General features: G+C 35.0%; 1 protein-coding gene across 8 annotated transcripts in view; it reads left to right on the top strand.

The window, feature by feature from the left end:
* NPAS3 (neuronal PAS domain protein 3) overlaps positions 1 to 21,853 on the top strand; it is a 599,417-nt gene that overhangs the window by 300,151 nt on the left and 277,413 nt on the right. For all 8 annotated transcript variants that reach the window (XM_069017784.1, XM_069017790.1, XM_069017786.1 and 5 more), the window contains one exon: positions 845 to 927. In XM_069017784.1, coding sequence (XP_068873885.1) covers positions 845 to 927 — 83 coding nt within the window. The remainder of the gene's footprint in view (positions 1 to 844; positions 928 to 21,853) is intronic.

Consider the following 21,853-nt stretch of genomic DNA (forward strand, 5'->3'; position numbering starts at 1 on the left):
GTTTTGTCACTAAGACAGGAAAGGAAGCTTCCTGCAGCCCTGTGCTGTCTTTTCTGTGCTCTAGCTTTCTCTGATCATGTGGGAAAGATAGCCTAGGCCTAAGAAGGAACCTCAGCTTGCAGTAGATGGCTACATTTGGTTGTATGCAGACTTAATTGCTGGCTTTTTGTTCCTGGCATATAAACAGAATGTTAGGTTCGTGATTTCTCAGCCTTTTTTTGTATGCTTTGAAGCATAACTACTACTACTTACTTTGCACTTTTAAACTATGTAATTTAAATGTAGAAGCTGAAGTTTCATGTACTTATTCTAGCAACTAACATGGATATCTGGGATACTAAAATACTTCTCTACACTGAGGAGAACTTTAATATAGATGTATTTACAAAAGTTGGGTTTTTAATGTTGGGTTTATTTCACTTCAGTTTCAAATAATATGTTCAGATAAACTAGTAGAATAACCATCCTAATTAATGAGTAATATTTAGTTCTTATCCCCACATTTCAAAACATTTACATTATGTGTAGCCTCTTTTTCAATAGTATTTTTCACTAAATTCTGCATGCTTTCATCACCATAAACCTACAATGACTTGGGATATATCTGAAAAACAATTCATTTCCAGATTCATTGGACATTTAAATAGATTGTTTTTTAAAAATCTATTTTTTTTTATCCTTCAAATTTGAGTCTGAAATTATATACCAATTTTATATGCTATGTACAAGGCAAAACTTAACACCAATCTTTTAAGATGCAAAACATTGAAATAGTTAATGTCAGTGATTAGGATGCATGAGAAATGAATGTGCAGACCTTGCAACATAACTGTTTTTTATTCAGTTATAGGTGCCCAGCGCAGGAGAAGTCCCAGTGCCCTTGCCATTGAAGTTTTTGAATCACATTTGGGAAGTCATATTTTACAGGTAAAAAAAAATGGCTTTTCCAAGAAAAATCAAGATAACTACCTAGTCATATTTCTGCCAATAATTTGAATAGTATTCTTGTCAGCACTTACATTAATGAGATTTCTTTTTATGCTAGGATTTCTTCTATTTCAAAAGTCTGTAATTGGGAGATTGTTAATGAGAAGGAGGGCAAGTGTTATTTTAGCTGAATCACAATATTTTGTTGTTTAGAATCATTCAGTAGGTGTTTACTTGCAGAATGCCCTTATGTATTCGTGTGAATGTGTGTACAAGCTACTGTTTTGTGTTGGTGATTTGTCTTACGTCACATATCAATTTAGGGTTGGGTTTTTTTCCCCACTTTGGTTTATGAGCACTGCTTTTCTCCATGATATCCCAGTTGTCACAATTATATGTCACAAATTTGGAGCAGTCTGCAGAGGTTAAAAAATTAACAGAAGCATGCCTCTTAGATCTTCTTAGCTGTGGGCTAAAAACTAATCTGGTATTTGTCAAACAATTTTGTTACATGGCAAAAGTCATCATATTCCAGGAAGACTCAACTGAAAACCAATGACCTGACGGAAACATTCTTGTGCATGATTTATTTTGCCAGGGTTACCACAACCCTTCCTAGGTTGAAGTAATCAAAAGTGGAGTCCAAGCAGTTAAGAAGGAAATGTGATGTGCTTTGCAGCAAGGCAAACCCAGCCCTATGGAAATAAAACCCACATAGTTTTTCCTAAGTGTGGCACTGAATAACTGCTCTTACTTAGCAATGTACACAGCTTCTCAATGCAAATATCTTGTCTGGTGTATTATCTTTTGAGAGGTATGAGAGAGGTAAATTAGGATATTATCATGAGAAATATTCCACTTAATTTTAAATGACTGAGAGCTATCTCTCTGTACTAACTCAGCTGTGGTATTCAAAAGCACTATAGATAATGTCAGAATTTTCATGTCTTTATAAAGTAACTAAATGCAGAATAGCAACAAAGATAATTTTAGGAAAACATGAAATTAACTAGTAGAATTAATTTCTCTTTGGAACAAGAATCATGAATGAAGTGATTTGCTTAGTTGTGCACTCTTGGCAGAGGTCTGGGTCAAGTTTTTGATTCTGTAAGCAAATACTTTTGTTGTAGTTATCGTGTCAGAGATCTGCACCAGTATCTACAGTATTGTGTTTGCATATTAGGCAGAAAGACTGCTATGCTGTCTGATACATGTAGAAAAAAATGAAGAACTAGCAGTTTTGTGATATTGTTTATGTAGTTTGTCAGTATGTTGAGTGTGTAAACATATCATATAACCTAAAGGTATGTTTTTTACAATATTTTTTTATAACTAATATATAAATAAAACCTCATTGAGACTGATTAATTTACACTCTTTAGGAATTAGGTATGACTCTTATGGATGAAAATTAAAAAACCTAGGATGGCCACTTTGACAACTACCCCATCTTTGAGTTTTTCACTTATTGTGTATCAAAACAATTAACGACTTTCATACTTGTTTAAACTAGATTCTACTTTTTTTTTTAATCTATTTGAGATAAATTAAGGTGTTTTCAGGATAGAACTTTATCATACTACTACTAAGAAAAACCCTGTATTGCACTTGTACTCAAAAATGAGGATTTTAAATCAAAGTTACCATCAGCATTGTATTGAGTATCTGTTGAGGTGTGGTTTTTTCCAAGAGGGTGAATCTCTCAACTGATAATAGAAAGTTCTACTCTGATATTTGTGAGATAGACTGTTGACAATGAATAAAGGACAAAATGAATTAATAGTGGTGACAGGTTTATCATGACATGTTAAGATTTTGTGTTGTTTTAGAAGAGCAATCAACCCTGGGGAGGAAAACCTGGGTCATGCATTCAATTGCACCATTTCTAAACAGATCAGAATGAACTTCAAAGTACTGCTCCGTGGTCTAATAGGTAGAAATATAATCACCAGAAGACAAAATGATTTTTAAAACAACGATTGGACAGATTCTGTGGTGCAATGCAGTTCTAACGTTCTCACCTAGTCTGCTACTCATAGAAAATATTTTCAAATGAGTATCATGATAAGTATTGTTTGCAAGTGAAGTAAACAACCTTGATTATACCTTGGGAGTTTTGATTTCAAAGTCTGCTATCTGAAGAATTTGAATTAATAGTTTGTGTAATCCTTTTTACTATTAATATTTTGAAGACTCAATTTAAGCTCAGAAATTAAGGAGCCTTTCTAATCCTTTTAATATTTTGATACTTCAAAATTTATTGACAGGCCAATAAGCATAATACAGTAGATTTTTTAAAAGTGGGTATAGTTTATTTATAGTGATGTTACAAAAACAGAAATGGAGGTACATCTTGGGATATTTTTACATCTTGAGTCTACAAGCAGGTAGTGTCAGTCATGTCTATCTATACATTATATACATTAGTCATGTCCATATATATTAAATCCATATATTTACATATAATCCTTAGTCATCATTGAATGAAGAATGCCTTAATCCATAACAATTTTTTTTAGTATTAAGGAATCAAATGTTTAAATACTGCTAAATTTATGATTGATACAGGTACTAAAGGTTTTTTCCCAGATGCAGTTAAGTACAGAAAATAGAAAAAGTAAAACTCTACCCATCATGAGAAAAATAAAAGTTAAAAAGTTACTGATTTTGATCTGGGATAACATTTGTGCCTAGGGATCATACAGTTAATTCTGTTCCATTAATTGCAGACTTCATCAGTGCCAAAAAAAATCAGAGCACTATTACCTTTACATAAATTCAGAGGTGAAAAAGTGAGTAAAAACCCTGGTAAAATCAAATTTAATACTTTTAAAGGGCTTCATTTACATAAGGCTGGATGCATCTTTGCATTTGTCTTTTGTACAAATCTAGATATACAAAGAGGCTTTTTTTTTTGCTGACATATGAAATCCAACAGTCATGCACAACCTCATTATGAGAGTGGTGAGGCACTGGCACAGGTTGCCCAGAGAATCCGTGGCTGCCCCATCCCTGGCAGTGTTTAAGGCCAGGTTGGATGGGGCTTTGAGCAATCTGGTCCAGTGGAAGGTTCTCTGCCCAAGACAGGGGGGTTGGAACTAGATGATCTTTAAGGACCCTCTTAATCCAAACCAGTCTAAAATTGTATGATTCTATGTCAAAAAATCTCCAAGCCACAGCTGATTGCTGTATATCATGCTGAAGAGATTCTCAGTGGTAGGTTTGAAGCCAAAGGCACTATCCACTCTGTGCTTGTGGAAAAGAAGACACCACAAAAGATTGCTCAAACACTATTACATCAGAATCTTCATGTCAGTGTAGTGTCTTTTAAATGTTTTCCAAGTAAAAGCACCTGAATTATGAATAGTAGAATAGGATGTAATGGAGGAGAAAAATAGATAATGGCAATATGTTAATTAATTTTTGACAATATTTTTGATTTGCCAAATTATGGGCATTGTTTTTCTTATCTTGTACATTCCTTTTCTTCTGAAAAGTGGTGTTATAATGAGAATAGACCTCTTCTGTTTTATATTTCTTCATATGTATCTGTCTATCAACTAAATCCAGTAAAAAAATTATTTCTGGTACCTACTATTAAAAATTTGGCTGAAATTGGTTGTAAAAATTAGCAAGATTTTAATCAGATTTTCAGGATCTCTGAATTTTTCTCTGTAACTTTATTGCTATTGAGAAGGTGTGGAAAAGGGTCAGTAACCCCATATTCTTCTTATAATCAGGAATGATCAGGAAATGTAGAACTAAATATAGAGAAAAGGGAAAGTTAGTGAATATATTTGCATATGCAAATTAGCTTAATTGATACTGCTTGCCTCTACAGGGATTTTTCATTACAAACTGGAGTGCTACATTGTTCAGCTCATATTGAGTAATTTAGTAACTAATGAGACCAGTTTGCACTAATTTGCATATGATAAATGAGCTTAATTGCAGTAAATAACTTGGAGGCATAATTACTTAATTTTCCTGTGTTGCATGGCTTTTAAGTTCACGTATGAACAACTCAAGATAATTTTGCATATTTAAATTAGTTGCTTTTAAAATTCTTGAACAAAAAAGAACACACCTTACAATTTGAACTGTAAAACAATTAAAAGTATAAGGTACAGTATTTTCAAATAAAATTTAATATTTTAAAAATGTATGTTTCTTCCTTTAAAAATACCAGTGCCTTTTTAAAGACTAAATATTTGGAATCAATCACAATGGAATAGTTTTAAAATCAAGAAAGATGGTATAAGTAGTAATAATAATAGGAGTGTGTATCTGAACTGTAGTGAGCAGTACACATTTTGTATGTCTGCATACAAGAGTGATAACTCTCATAATTGCATTCTTTGCTTCAGCAGTGCCTATTCAAGTGTTAAGAAACTCTAACACCTTCATATAGAATTACGTACACATTTCATACACAGTAACACAGACACTAGTTGTCTTAGATTGTCTATGCTGCCCTACCTCATTTTGTGTGAAGAAATCCTTAAACTGGACAGATACTGAAGTGTCAGTGCAACAAAAAGTGTATCTTCTTTTTCTTTTTGTAGGCTTGTTCAATTGCGAGCACTGGCATGAATAACCGTTGTGATGTAGATTTGTACCATGAGTTTCAAACCACACAAACGAAAACAAAGAAACAAACAAACCAAATCAAACCCAAAATCAAACTAATTGGAAGATCATAGTTAACTTCTGCCATGTCCCTGAAGTTCTTGCGCATTAGATACTTTTGATAAATTTCATAGCATTGACCTACTGAACTAGACAGAGAAAAAAAGCCAACTACCAATCTCATTTATTTCCATAGCAAGATCTGTTGTGCACCCGTGATTTACAAGTGGATGACAACTACTGAATTCTCCATCTGTTCCGTAAAGGTGCCCACCTACCTTCCCAGAAGCTTTTCATAAGCCTTGTTGAATGTTATCTTGGAAATTTTATGAGACTCGCATCTCCCTTTTACTTTGTGTTGTACCTTTCTCTTCCATTAAGAAAGTATTTTGTGGTCAACAAAGATCTTTGTAATTGCAGTATCAGATTCAATGAGAGAAAAAAATCAGGTTCCTATTAAGATCCAAGGAAAGACAACCTCAGTGAAAACAATCTGACTCAATCTTCATTGAGTCAAAAGTCACAAACTACAAACCACTTAGCTTGAATGAAGTGGTTAACAATGTACAGAGGATATCTGTAGTGGATGTCCAGTTGTGTCCAAGGTGACCCAACAAAGTCATCTGAAATATGCACAAGGCCTGTAAGCCCTTGTTTTACTTCCTAGAAACCTCCATATCACCACAGCCTTGATCATGGAATGTCATCCTAGAATGGGAGCAGAATTTGAAGTACTTGGAAGCTACAAATGGCTCAAATGCTGCAATTTGGCTTTTTGCAGCAGTCCCAGACTTTCCACACATGAAAGGCAGTCTTGTATTTTGTAAACATACTTCACATGCTTTTCACTCCACTGGAAGCCTCTGCTTGTGGATGGAACTTCATGGAAGATTTAATTGTCTCTTTACCTTCATCCTATAGAGAAGCCACGGGCTATTAAACCTATTGATGTTATTTTAGCTTTTCTTTATTTAAAGTCAACAAATAAGCAAACCACCCATATCCTATAGATGTAAGAAGCCTGATGGATTGCTAGTATTGTGAACAATTGACTAATGCCTCTCATCCTAATTGTTTGATATTCTTTTTCTAATTATTTTTATTAATGTATCCAACACTGTAATATTAAGACTGACTTGAAACTGTACAAATATAACCTATTTGTCAATTTAGTATACTACTGTGCTTCAGAGAGGGGCCCTTATTAATTGTGAGGTAAATGTGCAGATCTGTGCAACATTTGTGGTTTCTAGTGAATCATTCCAGGTGATGCCAGTACCATATAGAGTAGCTGAGACTATATCTAGGTCACTGGGTTGTTTTCTGGAGCATGTCAGATAAGCTTAAGTTTCTCATGAAAGAAGAAAATTAATGTTTCTTCACTCCAAGTGAGCACTCTAACAATCTTCTGTTTGCAGGCAGCTAGTACCCCATCCACTTGCACTCCTAAACTAAAGTAAAACTGTACTAAAATTGTGTTCAGGAGGCTGATCCTGTCCTACTCTTCAAGCTGTGTAATAGCTGCAAATAACAGATTGAATCATATTTGTGATACTCTCAGAATTATTCATGGTCACATGAATGATCAACTGAATGCTAACAAAGATTAATATCTCAGTAGTTACAAAACAAAAGGCTTTTTCCCATCTTACATCAGAAAAATTGGAAATTGTTATCAGGAAAATTTTTTCACATACTCCTCAAGTTAATGTAGTTTTATCATCCAGTTTGTAATTCAATGTTGTCAAATACAGAAGGTGTAGAAAGAAATACCAAATTTGAAGGGAACTTTCATACCATTTCTCTGCTGTCCAAATGGGTCTTGTCCTTCATTTCTGTCACTATTTTTGTAGAATTATAGAGAGACTTTTTAGAACAATGGTATTTTATCAAGCTTTCTAGACAGAAAGTAGAAAGAATTCACTATACAGTTTCACTACAGTATTCAATTAAGCTTGGAAGATGTTGCTATTAACCCATAATAACTAGTTTAGAATATAATGAGACAATGGCACTATTAATTTTTTTAAAAATCACCTTCCTGGAGAATATGTGGGTAAAGTTCTCTGTACATTACAAATATGTGTGTTAAGCATGCAACCAGTTTGGACTGGGCAAAATCCATGAAAATGTTTTGTTAAGGCAAATTAGAGAACAGTAAACAGAGCAAGTTATTTTCATTTTTGCAGTAGGGAACAACTGTGGATGGTACAAGAGTTGCACACAATTATCAGGGTAATGCAAAAACAGAACTTTCTCCTGAAGTGAAAAAAGTACCAATATTTTGCCTTGTAAGCCCATTGTTCGTTAGGTATTAAAATCAGCCAAGCAGTATGAATAATCATAAGTGAACCAGATACATAGTTCTAAAATTTTTCATCCCCCACAAATGTTGTGTAAAACTTTGTTGTGTTTTAATTAGATAGAGGCAATAGAAAAAAAAGAAGCCGACTGGATAGGCTATAGCTGAATGGAAATCTCATTTCTTCTAATATTTGAATTATTAGAGGGAGTCCCATCTGACAAGAAAATTTTAAAAGTGGGAAAAGAGAGAGGAAAGTGTTGGAGGGCTGTAAAATATTAGGGAGAAGATTTATCTTCTCATTTACTATTTTCAGTCATTCTGAGTATTACATAATGAGGTTATCTCTATATAACACTAGTCAACACAGAAATGGTGACACAAGACTAAAGGTGAGGAAGCAGCAGATGGTAGTACTGATGGAGGATTTTTCCAGGCTGTAAAAGGTGTCAGGAGAAAAGACTTCTACTGACTTGGAAATTTGTGAAGGGCAATTGCTAATGATGATGCCAGTGGTACACTTTCTGAGAATGAGGAAGACTTTAGCTTCTTGTCTGCTTTGGGTTAAAGGGGTAGACTACTAACTGACATCTGTTAGCATGTGTCAAAGGCAGACGAAAAGAGGAAAATGTGGAAAGGCTGACAAACCTTAGGGTATGTTGGAGAGCATAGATCTATGCTGTCTGAAAGTAAAAATTTTTGGGATGAAGTAGAGGTTAAGTTATGCATCAGTAGCCAAAAATAAAGTGGAAATTAAAAGATGAATTAAGAGGAAATAGTTGTTGCAGATCAAACCACTCAGCAAAGCGATCCTAAACTTTCTATTCATGAAGAGCGGTGCATACATGCAGTGAGACAGAACAAGTACACAGTAAGTCAGAACTGAGGGTTTGGAGATCATATAAAAGTTCTATGAGGGAATGATTTCTGTAGGGCATTTGTTGAGTCTACTTTGTGTACTTAAATTTTTAATCTGAACCTCCTAATTGTCAAGTACAGCCTATATTTATGAGTTTTCTTCCTGACGTTAAGTGGCATCCAGAGAGTTTGGGTACAAAACCAAACGGAACACCAAATGCTCTCAACAAAATGTAGTCCAGAAATTGAGCACAGAGTAGAAAAAACCACATTTATTTAATCTACATATCTATCCAAAATCAAAAGCATTTAGTGTGCAACCATATTTTCTCTAGAATAGTTGATTATACAGTTTAATTTAGTAATTCTGAAACAGTGAGATAACAGTAATAAACGGGATGCTGTAGTGCCTTACTATAAACTACACAATGATGGATTTATGATGTAAGAGATGCATATATACTGATGAAAGTACAACTTTCTATTAAAGATACAATTCTAAGTGGACAGAACCAAATATTAAATTAGGAACAAAATCTAAAAAAAAAAAAAATCAGCAAGAGAGGAGAGTGTCAGCGTACTAAATGCTGTGTTGAGGAAAGATAGGCACACAATCTACTTGGAAGCAGTAATTTGGAGTGACATGAAATGTCCTTTTATTAACTCTTCAAACACCACACCCAAACACAATTTAAAGGCAGGAAGTCAGTGTAAATGCTGAAATGTTGTGAAAAGAGTCATAGGACTCTGATAAGAAAAGATTACTATCTTGCTTTGCAGTGTGCCTTTCCAGGGACAAGGCATCTCCAGTAGCAGCTTTCACTTTATGATTTGAGGATAAATGCTATTGCATCTTTCTGCTTCTTTCTGTAGATTTCTAAATAATCTACATAGGAATCTGTTCATGCTTGGTCAGCAGTCGCTCCTCAAGTACTTTGTAGATTGACCGTCTTCTCAGAAGATCATACTCTTGTCATAAAAGGACAAGCTCTTACACTTGATGTTAATTTATTTAGAACTTTAGAAATCTAATAGTGCATTTTGTACTAGTTTAAGTGACTCAGAGTAAAGATAAGTTTTTGAAGCTGAAAGTAGGCAGAAAAACTCTCTTAAAAATTTTAATGTTGTGAGCTGCTATTCTCTGTTGGATGCTCTTTTGCACTTTAAACATGTGTAAATGCCACTGCATGCTGTGATATGGCTTTGGTGTTACACCGGTTTAAATTATAACAGAGGTTAACTTGATACATTGCACGATTCTAAAAAGGGCTAGGAACAAAGGCTAGATCAGAATCTGAAAAGGTTAAAGGAGTTGCACAGACAGCACTGTTACAAAGGACATCTCAGGTCCATTAGCTGGAACACGTAGCAAGAGAATTTCCTGGGTTCATGAGACTCAAAAGGTGCTAATTTGCATACTCCAATTTGTCCCAGTCATAGCAAATGCATCAGATTGACTCCATAAGGGCAGGGCTTTCAATCTGGAGTTATGGCAAAGGTACAGCATCCGAGCTCTTGCTGCCCAAGGGGTTATATGCTAAAAGGAGACTGGGGGAGGTGTGGGAAACAGCAAATTATTTTGCAATTGGAGCTTGGAGCAGTACACTTAAACCTGCATTTTATATGGAAACTATATATATAGAAGCGTGCAGTTTCATTTAATAAAAAAATATTTGATCTGAGCAGGACATGTACACATACAGTGCTGTTCCATTTAATTCCTGAGAAAGTATTTGAAGAAAATGACATATCTCAGCACTGTTTGTTGACCATTTTGTTGTCACCTGCTGAGTGTTGTCATTTCCATAGCCAGTGGGCTGTATTGAATCAAACAGAGGGAACAGGTCATTAAAAGAAATGAGGGAGTTTCTGCAGTCTGTAGAAGCTGAAGGAGGATTTTTTTTCTTCAGGTACATCAACAGAACTCGAATGGAGTCTGCATTCAGCTATGATTTGGGGTTTTGCCCTATATTTCTCTGGAGTAAGGTGGCTTGAAAAGTATAGACAGCATAAACTAATGTATGTGTTCACCAGAAGGAGTTATACCTTCTATGGTGTTTGTAAAGGGATAGGTGAGGGCAGTAAGTGTCCTCATTTCAGAAAACTTTTTTGTTTTTTTTCAATCACAGCATTCATCAAGAAAGGAAAAGTGTGTTGAATTTATATAAATAAATAAAAATGGGGAAAAGTATATTTTGTGGGCATGCTGAGCAAGTTAACTGACATTTTTCTTCACTTTTTCGAAAACATTGATGACAGTTTCAAAGATTTCAAATATTTCTCATTTCAGGTCTTATTAAAAATACACTAGAAATAGGCTTTAAACACAATTTGTACTCCTCTGCAATGGATGTGAAGGACAGCACTATGTGCCCTCTTTTTACCTGGGAGCTGGCAAAGGGTAGGGTTTTAGTCTGCATACAAAAACCCCTTAAATGGAGCATGGACAGATGAGATTCAGGTGAATGCCATTGTTTAAGGCTGCTTTTAACTCTGAGTTATTTCATCATATCAGGTATTTGCTAGTCCCTTTTTGTTTATTTGTTTGTTTCCAAATGTAAGGCCTAAATAAATAAAAAATTAAATATTGACATGGAAGCTTTGTGTTCAAAATTCCCAAATGCTATAAAAACTGAAGACGTAATTCTGTTTTTCCTGGATTTACTTGGAAAGTGCAACAACTTTTACAGACTTTTAAGTACATAACATTTAAAGGAATACAAATATTGTTGAAATAAATGAGTCGGGCTTGCAGAGCATGCTCTCTGTTCTGAAGTATATTATCTCAAAAGTTGATTAAATGGTTGTTTCTATTAGTTGCTGCTAAAATGTCATTGCATTAGAATTTCTACCTGTACAGAAATTAAAAAAGGAACTATGGAAAAAAAGATAATATTTCCACAAGTGAAGTAGTGATGTGTAATTACCTGATATCACATTTAGGCCCACGTGCACACACGTAATAAAGTCACAAAAGCTGCAAACTGGGGCTGGACTGTCGCCATTAATTATGCACAGCACTCAGCCAATGAATTTTCTTCTTTTCGATTTCTTCCATTTTAAGGAGATTCTTATTTAGATACGTACCATTTTAGATTACTATGCAACTATATCTCTTTGGTAGTGTCTCACAGAATTCAGGTTTGATTTAATGCATTGTAAATTGTTTCCTACGTATTTATTATGGCTAGTGATTTAAAGTGTGTATCATTGGCTTGCTTTGCACTTAGTATTTGTTATTCTATTCTTCCCTTCAGTTGTATCTTCTGCTCAACATAAAGATTTTAATCTTTATTATTTCATTCTTTTGGGATTTTTAGCACAGAGGTGGTGGATTATCTGCCTTTAATGCATACTTTAAGGAGAAAGAAAATTCTGTGATGGGTGTATGTTGGTGTCTAGAGTTCAGAAGTCCTCCTCACAATTCAAGAGAGTCCTGCAGTAGAGAACAGTTGTTATAGCAGACACCTTTGCTGTAGGAGCAGTCTCCTAGCCAATTGATAGAGCCACGTAGCTTTTTGCTATTCCAAAAAGAACATTAGGAGGTAAGATTCGAAGGAACACACTAACAGTATGGGACTGGTCAACTTTCTTCAGACTATCAGCAAATGCTTCTTAGTCCACAGTATGAAAAAGTGTTATTTTTATTGAAAATTAATGAAAAAAGTTAGAGTTTGAGTGGAGCCCTAATATGTAACAGACATGTAATGTAGTAGAGAATCTCAGATTTCTTCTATACAGTCTTGAAGAAGGTCATCTACAGGTGAGATTTAAATTTAAAGCCTGGACTCAGTGTGTCAGTATTCAAAGCAACTAAAATTTTACACAAAAATGTATTTCTATTGTGATTTAGAATTTCAAGGCTTAATTATATAAAGTATATGGTCAGCAGGCAATTCTGGAAATAAGAGTAAGCCATCTGTTAATTCTGAGAAAAAAAACTTTGGGACTTGAAAAGTATAATTGAAAGACTGTCCTGCTAAACTTGCTGTCTCTTTTTTTGTTCTCTCAAATAATTTTTACATTTGCATGTCTGAAACAGTAATGATCAAGGCAGTGTTTTTCATCCTTTAAAAATTATGTAGTCAAGCAAATTTAATGATTTTGCTAATATGATTCTCCCTTTGAATAAAAAGTACTAGATAGTCTAAACATAAATAATATTTATCAGAATGTATATAAGAAGGTAGGAAACAGTTCAAATTTTCAGAGATATATAATGTTGTATAGTTGTTGTATTAGTCTATCAAAGCAAGAAAAAAGACTTGGTTTTGTTTATTTTAAACCCAAGCTTAACATCCTCAAAACGAAAAACAGTTTTTGCATTTAATTTCTTGTCGTTATTAATTGTTATGCTTTGCAGCTGGCACAAACAAATAATAGAGTATTTTAGTTAAACACCTAGTTGTAGGCTCCTAAAGCTGTGCCTGTGAAAGACTGAACCTGTATGTCATCTGGCTAGCAGAAGATAATTCACCTTCCTGTACAAAGGCCTGCTCTTGTCACTGGCATTGCATTGAGGGCATTGTAGGGATTCTTATTTGTGTCTGCTTAGGATTCTGCATATTTGCATTTTAGGCTGCATATTAGGCCACATAAGGTTGAGCAAATGCTGTAAGAGAGGAAGGGGGTTGCTGCATGTCTAGTCCTTGCACATTTAGGCTACTGAGTTTGTACTGCTCCCCACAATTCCAGTTCTTGCCAAGGCCAATTAGCAGCATTTGGCTTTCATTCTACAAAAGATCCCCCAACTCCCAGATAGATTATTCCTGATGAGGGTATAAATTATCTACATGTAGGAGCCTTGGCATGAAGTGATTGTAGTTGCTGTTGCTGGATATAGGAGTGCATATACCATTAAGCCATGTTTCAGAATGAGATTCAGTGACCTCCCTTATGGATAGGCTCTGGTTTTGGTAGACTCCAAGTTTAAACAGAAACTAGCCTTTCTTATTTCTTACCTAAGGAAATGGTTGATATTTCTTAATATGCGGGTATGATCAATGTTTGTTCACAAGTACTTAGGTCAATAGTTTTCATTCTCAAGGGATAAAAACTCTCTTTTTCAGAGCAACTAAGGAAGAACAGTAGCAACAGCAGAGCAGAGCATTTAACTTAAAGAGCATTTTATTTCTTTTAGTTTCAAGAATGTGCCTGCCAGGGTGACCCATGCAAATATCTAAGTAGGTGTCAATAGTATTTTGGAAAATTTTTACATAGGTTTTGTTTGTTGTTTTATTTTTTTTACTTTTACAGAGCATTTTAATGATGTGTGTTTTCCACTTCATAAAAATGTCTTTGTGGTCATTCAAATCTTACACTTGCAATTCCTGGCAGTATATCTAGCAATAAAAAAAATATTTAGGATTAAAATGTAATGGATGGTATCAGCATAACTTCCTAGCCACTAGACAGGAAATTAACATTTACACATTGTACAGATTCGCTGCACCTGCAAGATTTCATCGTCGATGCAGAAATCACCAGGAATGGTAGAAATACTGGAATTAGATGTGTAGTGGCCTATGAAAGCATTAAGGGATGCATACTATGCTCAGATAGCACTCTTTAACAGAGAGGAACCACTGAGTAATCCACAAAACTTGACTACAGGGCAGCAGCAGGCTGACCCACAGCAGACAGACAATCAGGTTTATCAGCAAAGCCAGAAGTAGAGCCAGAAAAGGAAAGCTGCCATCCAGATGCCAGTGATACAGGCCTCCTACCCAGACTTGGGCATATGGGTCCCGCATCTGTCAGTGTTACACCAGCAGTTGGCTCCCAACCTGGAGCAGATTCTCTATTCCCAGTGAGTTAGAGATCCCAGCCAGCACAGTCACTGAATGGATAAGCCAAGTCTTCTGAAGCAGTGCTGTTATATTTGAAAGGCCAATTTAGGTCGAAAGAAGTCCTGTGAGACTGTATGAGGGCTCTTTCCATTCATGGCAAGATTGTGATGCATAAGGCTTTTTCTGCTTATGCAGGCATGTAAAAAGCAGCAGCACACTGAGGAAATGAGAGTATTATTTAAATGCCAAAAGAAAAAGGATACATCTGAAAAGACTGGAACTTACAGGTGGTTTTTTTCTTATGTGGAGAAGCAACTTTGTTAATATTTACCTGCTCATTCTCCTGGGAGAATTGGTATGGGTTCCTGAGTCAGCCTTGGTCTACAGAAACCCTGAAATAAATTCTCTTTATTAAAGAAGTTCTCTTCCCATACTGTCTCAGTTTTATAAACTCTAGGAAGGCTAAATCTGTTCAGGCCACACTGAGGAATCTGAGAGAGTGAGAAAATCCCATAACAGGGATAAGGGCTTCTGCCTCCCCTCTCCCCCATTATTTCTCCTTCAGCAATTCAATAATAATAAAGATTTATTTATGTCATGCTACTTTTCACTTGTTTGAGCTAGTGGGAGGGCCATCTTCCAAAGAGTTTGAAATAGGAATGAACACTTGACAGCAAGGAGCATCAAGGACGCTCTAGGACTAACAAATGTAGCATTGGACTCCTTTACATGATGAAGCTGTCAAAGAACTTGGAAACTACATGTAAACCATCCTCTTTAATTGCCTGTAATTTCCTTCAGGGGTAGATGTATACATGATTGGAACATTAATTTATTGCCTGACTTAGATCCTTACACTAAATTCCCTGTAAGCATTATGTGGTCAAAATGCCAGAGATGAATTTACCCTTGATTAGTCTAGATAGATATTTCCTCGCAGAGAGAGAGGAGTAAGCTGTGAACATGGACAGATGCTGTTTTTATCAGCTCTTCCGCACAGCTTTGCTGGAATATTTTTATTTTGAAAATTTCTGGTCAGGTCTTTCTAATGTAGAATTCATATGGCATTCTTGGGATTCTTGGGAGCTGATCTTCTAAGTTTAGAAGGCTTTAGAAGTCTTTGTTCTAAAAAGAGAATGGTACTGGAAGGATTGCTAACAGCGCAGCATGTACCTTATAGTTCTTTAAATAAAAGTGGTTGTCCTTTAAAATAAGTAGTAAATAATTTTTAATTCATTAAACTAGTGCATAAAAATGTTAGTCATTTGAAACTAATATGGCCTAATGCTTCTACCTTGAGAATTTCATTGCATTTTAGCAATTATGTACTTCTACAATGCTATTATTAAAAAAACAGGAATACTTCTCTTAAAGGTGTGACTTTATGCAGTGTGTTTTCCATATAGCCAGTGCCAGTATTGATTGGCAGAAGAAAAGTGTAGGGTTTGTTTTAAAAGGGAAATGTTTCAAAATAAAAAAAAAAAAAAATCAGAAAGATAAAGAGAAGGCACAATGCCCTTTTTATTGTGTTAACCCACTGAAACACAATTATGTCTTTATAAACTTCTCTTGAGCTAAAAAAAGACATTAAAGAAAGAAACTAGTTTGCTTTTTTAATACAATAGACTTTCTTTGTATTTCAGTTTGTCATTACTATATGTCATACTTTGAATATTAGTTATTTGATTGTCCTGCTGTAATTCGTGACATACAGTTTTAGAGATGTTGAAGGTGTCTGTCACCATGATCTTTCTTATAAAACATTTTATGTATTACATAAGAAATAAGCACTTTATTAGGGAAAAGAGGGTAAATAAACCCATGGAGTTAATTCTCCAGAAAAATCTCTTGTTGGAAAGAATCAAGATGTTTAAAAAATGGTATCTGCTGTTATTTTGTTGGTTGTGCTCTTTCATTAAACTCAATCCTGATTTTTCTTACTACAGGCAAATCGTATATCTTCTAGCAGAAACACTTCATTTAACTGTGTGATGTCTGGGGCATGCAGAAGGCTAATTAGAAATAGAAGGCATTTCACAGCTGTGAAATATAGCTTTTGTTGTGAGTTACCTGTTAGAGTAAGTTTCCTCACTTTCGTGACTACAGCAGAAGCACAGAAATTAATCCTAACTGTTCAGAACTGGATTTTGTGAGTGTCCCCCACATAGTAGCACATCAAAAGAGCTCAAACTAACATTCATTATATGGGAATAATTTAAAGAGTCGGGAAATAATGTGGAATTTGGCAAGCATTGAAGACAGTTATATAAAGATACAAGCTTTCCTTTACGACCAAAATTGTATGTTTGTGATCCATCTGCGTAACCTCCCCACTACAAAAGATCCTAAAGTGGAATCATGAGTAACCCATGGGGCAATGCTCTTATTTCACTCTGATGTTCTGATTTTTCCCTAAATACTTGGAAATATTGCTGCAAAGCTAAACCTTTAGGTCACATGTGATAAATTTTTAACTAATCATCTGAAGTCAAATTCCTCCCTGAACTTTATGCTGCAGGAACCACATTATTTAGTTAATGGTATTTAAAAATGCAGTGCAGAAAAAGATGAGAACACCTAGCACAGTAAATTAAGGTAGTGAACACTCAAAACACAGATTTTCTGCTAATAGCTGTTGTTTTTATAATACAATACGAAGACCAAGATCTTGCAATGAACAGATTATCAGAATAAAGTCAGCTGAACAACAAGCCCAGATGTATTCCTCTTTGAAATTGAAAAAATACATAATGACTGCAATGACATTTTAATAGACTTTACTTAAGCTGTTCATATGTATATAACTGAAATTTTACTCTGAAAGAAAAAACACTTTTTCAATTGTATAAGAGAGTAAAAAGGTGGAAATTCAGAACATATTTTGAGGCAGACCTTTTCAGGATACAGAACTGATTGAATGTATGAGAATGCGTTTCAATGTTAGCCTTAAACTCCAGAAGTGCTATATTTTTTTGGTGAAAAAGCAAAAGTTCTCAAATAGAAAAAAATTGAACCCCTCAACATAACCTTTGAGTCTTACAAGCTTTATTATTTTAGAAAAGTATAAGCTGCCAAATGTCATAAGACCTTTTCCCTCTGAAATTTATGACACCCTCTAAGTGGAAGTTTACTTCTCTGACTTCTAATGCTTTGTTAAGAAGCAGGAAATGTCATCCACTGTGTGGTCCTCAAAAGTGCAAGCAGTCTAGTCCTGTGGATCCTCTGACTCTTTAGAACTGTTTAATCCACTGACTTCCATGAAAACTCCTGATTTATGTCACTGTTAATGAACCAGAACTGAAAACTTTGCACTCCTAAGAGCACATATTGTCCATCTGGCCAATCACCTATAATAAATTTGTTTGGAATTGTGTGCTGTGCTTAAGTTTACCTCTACACCTAAGTTTATGATTGAGTTAAAAGGTGCTTAAATGATTCTCTTAATAGGTACATGTAACCAGAAACAAAAGATTATGATAATAATTAAAGAAATAGTATCCACGACTGAATTCCATGACCTGCTGAGGGAAAATGACTGAATATATTGTGGTATTGCAAAAGCTTTTGTAGAACACTGTAACAGCTTTAATTATAAGTAGAAAGATTTCCTCCTTCAAATTAAGTATCTCTTTTATTAATAGTTCCCTGTTAGTATAACAAAATCATTCATTAAGATTTGTTTATTTCAAGATATTTTTCTTGTTTTATTTTGTGCTAACATATATTACTGTGATTTCTGCTTTTAAGGAGAGAGTTATTTGCTGTTTAACTCTTTTTCTTCCCTTTATAGTCTTTGATGATGTTGTATTTTGACTTCTGGTCACGTGACGATCTTACGTAACCACTCAGCCATTTGAGATAGGACATTTTCTAATTATACTAATAGCTAATTATACTATAGCTAAACCCTTCTAGACTGATTGGAGTTGAAAAATACCTGCCTGTTGTCATCACAAGGTTTTGGGTTGATTTTTTTTTTTGTAATTAATGAAGAAGCAGTATCAGCATCTACCGAAAATGTCACACAACTTTTTGATACCTTTCTCCTTATACTGCTTTTTCCAGATAGCTTTGCAATCTAGAATATAGATTCAGCAAAGAAAATGTCCTTGATGGTGGAATTTTTTTGCGGTGGTTGGGGTTTTTTCAATTTAATAATTTTTGCTAGCTTCTGTGGTTTGAAACCTGGAATATTGCAACTTGGAGTGCTAGAATAATGGTGCCATTGAAAGAGATGGTTTAAGTATTTAAGTCTGGTTACAGTCTTTCTCAAAGACCATTAGCTGGTCACATATTTCTTGGGTAACCAACCTATAAAAAGCCTGAAATAAATTCTTAAGTCAGTAATCACATGCTTTAATGTCCTTTTCTGGAATCTAGCCTTATCTTTTAGAAGATAACTATGAAAAGACTGAAATCCAAAGTGTCCTGTAATATAGGATTTCCCCAGGAAGCAATTCATATACTGAAAATATCATGAGTATCAGGGGAGAAAGAAAATAACGGATTCATTGAGAACAATTGTGTCTATATTGCCTAGACTGTCAGGTAAAGATCTCTTATATTTGCATTAATACTTATTTACTTCCAGTGGAGATTCAGGGTTGAGTTCTGGGACCAAATATTACCATCCTTCTCCAGAATTGTCTCTTAATCAAAACTGGCTTGTGTCCTTTTTAAAACACTTTCTAAACATAATTTCTGAAAGTAATGATTGTCTATAAACATTGCCAGTTTCCTCTCTCTCTGAGAAAGTCACCTAGCTGAGACTCCCTATTTCTGTTGACACTATGAAACTTATATGGTTCCATTGGTTAGTTGCCATGGCATTCTTCTTTGTGTGTCACTGCCTGCAACTAAGCTATGATGCATTGATGGATTATTTTAATTCAGACTGTCCATGGTGTAAATGATTGCTTTAGTTAAAGAAGGAATATTATTAAACACAATACTTTAGAAAGCCATTCTTCAAAGAACATTTTTAATATTTTTTTCACATTTTAAGATTTTTAAAAAACAGTAGGTTTTCCTAGGGGAAATGAGATGTCTTTGTAACAAGTCTGAGATATTTATCCATGGGACTTAAAATAATGTAAAAATATATTATGATAAGGTGGATGGAAACTTTCAGCCCCTTTTACAATGCTAGCAGTAGAATAAGTAGTCCTCATGGGAAAAAAAGGGTAAATCTCAATAAAACATAGTAGTAAATTTGAAAAATAAAGCAAAGGATTGGCAAAAGCTTCCCAGTGAAATGCACAGACTAAAGTTCTTCATATTTGGAAGAATCATTGCTTGTTTTATAACAAGTGGTTTTGAAGCTGATGAGTGCACCATTTTAGCAGTAATTGCTAAAGATGTCCTATATAGGAACACCTGTAGTTAGAATAATTTCAGTGCAGTTGTTGGTTGTATCTGTTTCTCTAGAAACTCTGATCTTGCCATGACCCAGAATCATGAAAGGCCATCTGAATTACATGTATCAGTCTCCATTGAAATATAAAGCTACAGCTAAATTCTCTAGAACTGAACTGAGATATAATTAACTTTTTCATTTTAACTAAAGAAAAGAAATTGTAAAATTGCGCTGTATTTTTTACTTAGGTTGGCAGTGCCTTCTCTCCAGTCAGATATAGATTGACTTCTATTGACATAAATGTATTATATCAGGCATCCATTCGTGGTGAATTTAGGGTATCACCCTAAATTCATCTTGGCGAGCTGGTGCAAACAAATACTGACCAGTAATTCCAGAGGCTCAAAACCTGGATTCATGGAACTTGAACTGAAAGTCTCAGTTCTAGGAGACGTAAGCCCTTGCTACGTCTTAATGTGTCTATTGTCTAGTTATCTGGTGAGAAAATAAACCATACTGCATTACCCACTGAGAAGAAATTCAGAGTGGATTTTTAGAAACAGTTCCACAATACTACGTAAAAATATGTGTCTTGCATTATATACAAGTTATGCATTCAAGGGGGGACATTGCAGTTAGAAAGATGCAATCTGTGAGGTCTGTTTTGTCTTCATGACCAAATTGGTGAGAATCAAATGTACTCCTTGAGGGTAATTAAAGTTGGGCAGTATATGTGTGAGATGGTGCTGAAGAGGATGTAAGGAGTTTTTCACTAATTTTTTAGGCCAGGAGGTGGGTTACATGGGAATAATTAGACATCACTTTTTTTTTCCTGTGAACCAAGATCAGATATAATGATAGTTTTTATCTCTCTGGATCATGAGCTTTTCTCATTTTTCCTTTTAAAAGCTTCCTTTTTGAGATCCCATTGAAATCAGTCCAGTTTCCTTGTTTGACATCTGTGAAAGGTTATTAAGAGCTAATAAAGATTTGAAAAATGTGAATGAGCTAATATGAGACCATCAGTGAACTAGTTTGGGCTTATTCAGACACAACGGATGTGAAGGACAATCCCAGAAACACAGCTGGCAGTTAAAGATTTTGCAAACATAGACTGGCTTATTTTGTTTGGCAGGAGAAACTACTGGGATTCTGAAGTACAAAACTACTTTTTTGCTTCATACTGTTTGCCAAAACAGTTCCAGGGACATCATATGAGTAAGAAGTGTGAGACTTGTAGTTAGTGATATGTTTTCAAGTGAAAGAAACTAAAATTGCATGCTGACAGCAATCAGGTCTACATGTGTTAATGAGGGGAAAGGCTTCTGCTATTCTCTCTCTATCTCAGTAACCATCCCCAAGGGCTTTGCAAAAAGCTTTCAGTGTTGTGTTGTACACCTACCAGGCTATTGTCTTGACAGTGCATCTGGTGTCAACCCTAATTCCTTCACCCAGAGGAAATCCTTCTCCAGTATTTCCTAGTGGGAGAAAAGGGCATTTTAAGCTTCGCCCCACTGAACAGAACAGACTGCACACATCATGTATCATCTTCCTGTGCCTCTTTTTCTTTTCTTCCCCTTGAGGAGGTCTCATGTTAGTTTCTTAGACCCAGGGAAGGGGATTCTTACTAGTTTCACCTTGTTGGCTTTTTCTGATTAACAAAACCAATAATTTCATCAAACTTTGGGCCAGCTAGTTACCTATGATTACAGATAATGAGATAGTGTAAATGAAGCAACAGACTTATGGCAATTTATGTCACCTGTGATTCTGGCCTTTAAAATGTGAATTTATTAAGCTGTTGGAAACATCCGGATGAGAAAGCTGAGTCCATCCCATCAGACTGCCAATCTACATGCCATATTTTTCATAATAGTATTAGATATATTTTTCAGTTGCAGTTGCAGATGTTTATTTACTCATAGACTCAAATTGAGTTAATTTTGGGGATTGCAGTTGAATTATTGTGGATCAGGCTGTTACACAGCGAAA

Source organism: Aphelocoma coerulescens, chromosome 5 (assembly GCF_041296385.1).
Source record: "Aphelocoma coerulescens isolate FSJ_1873_10779 chromosome 5, UR_Acoe_1.0, whole genome shotgun sequence".
In the NCBI taxonomy this organism is placed as follows: Eukaryota; Metazoa; Chordata; class Aves; order Passeriformes; family Corvidae; genus Aphelocoma; species Aphelocoma coerulescens.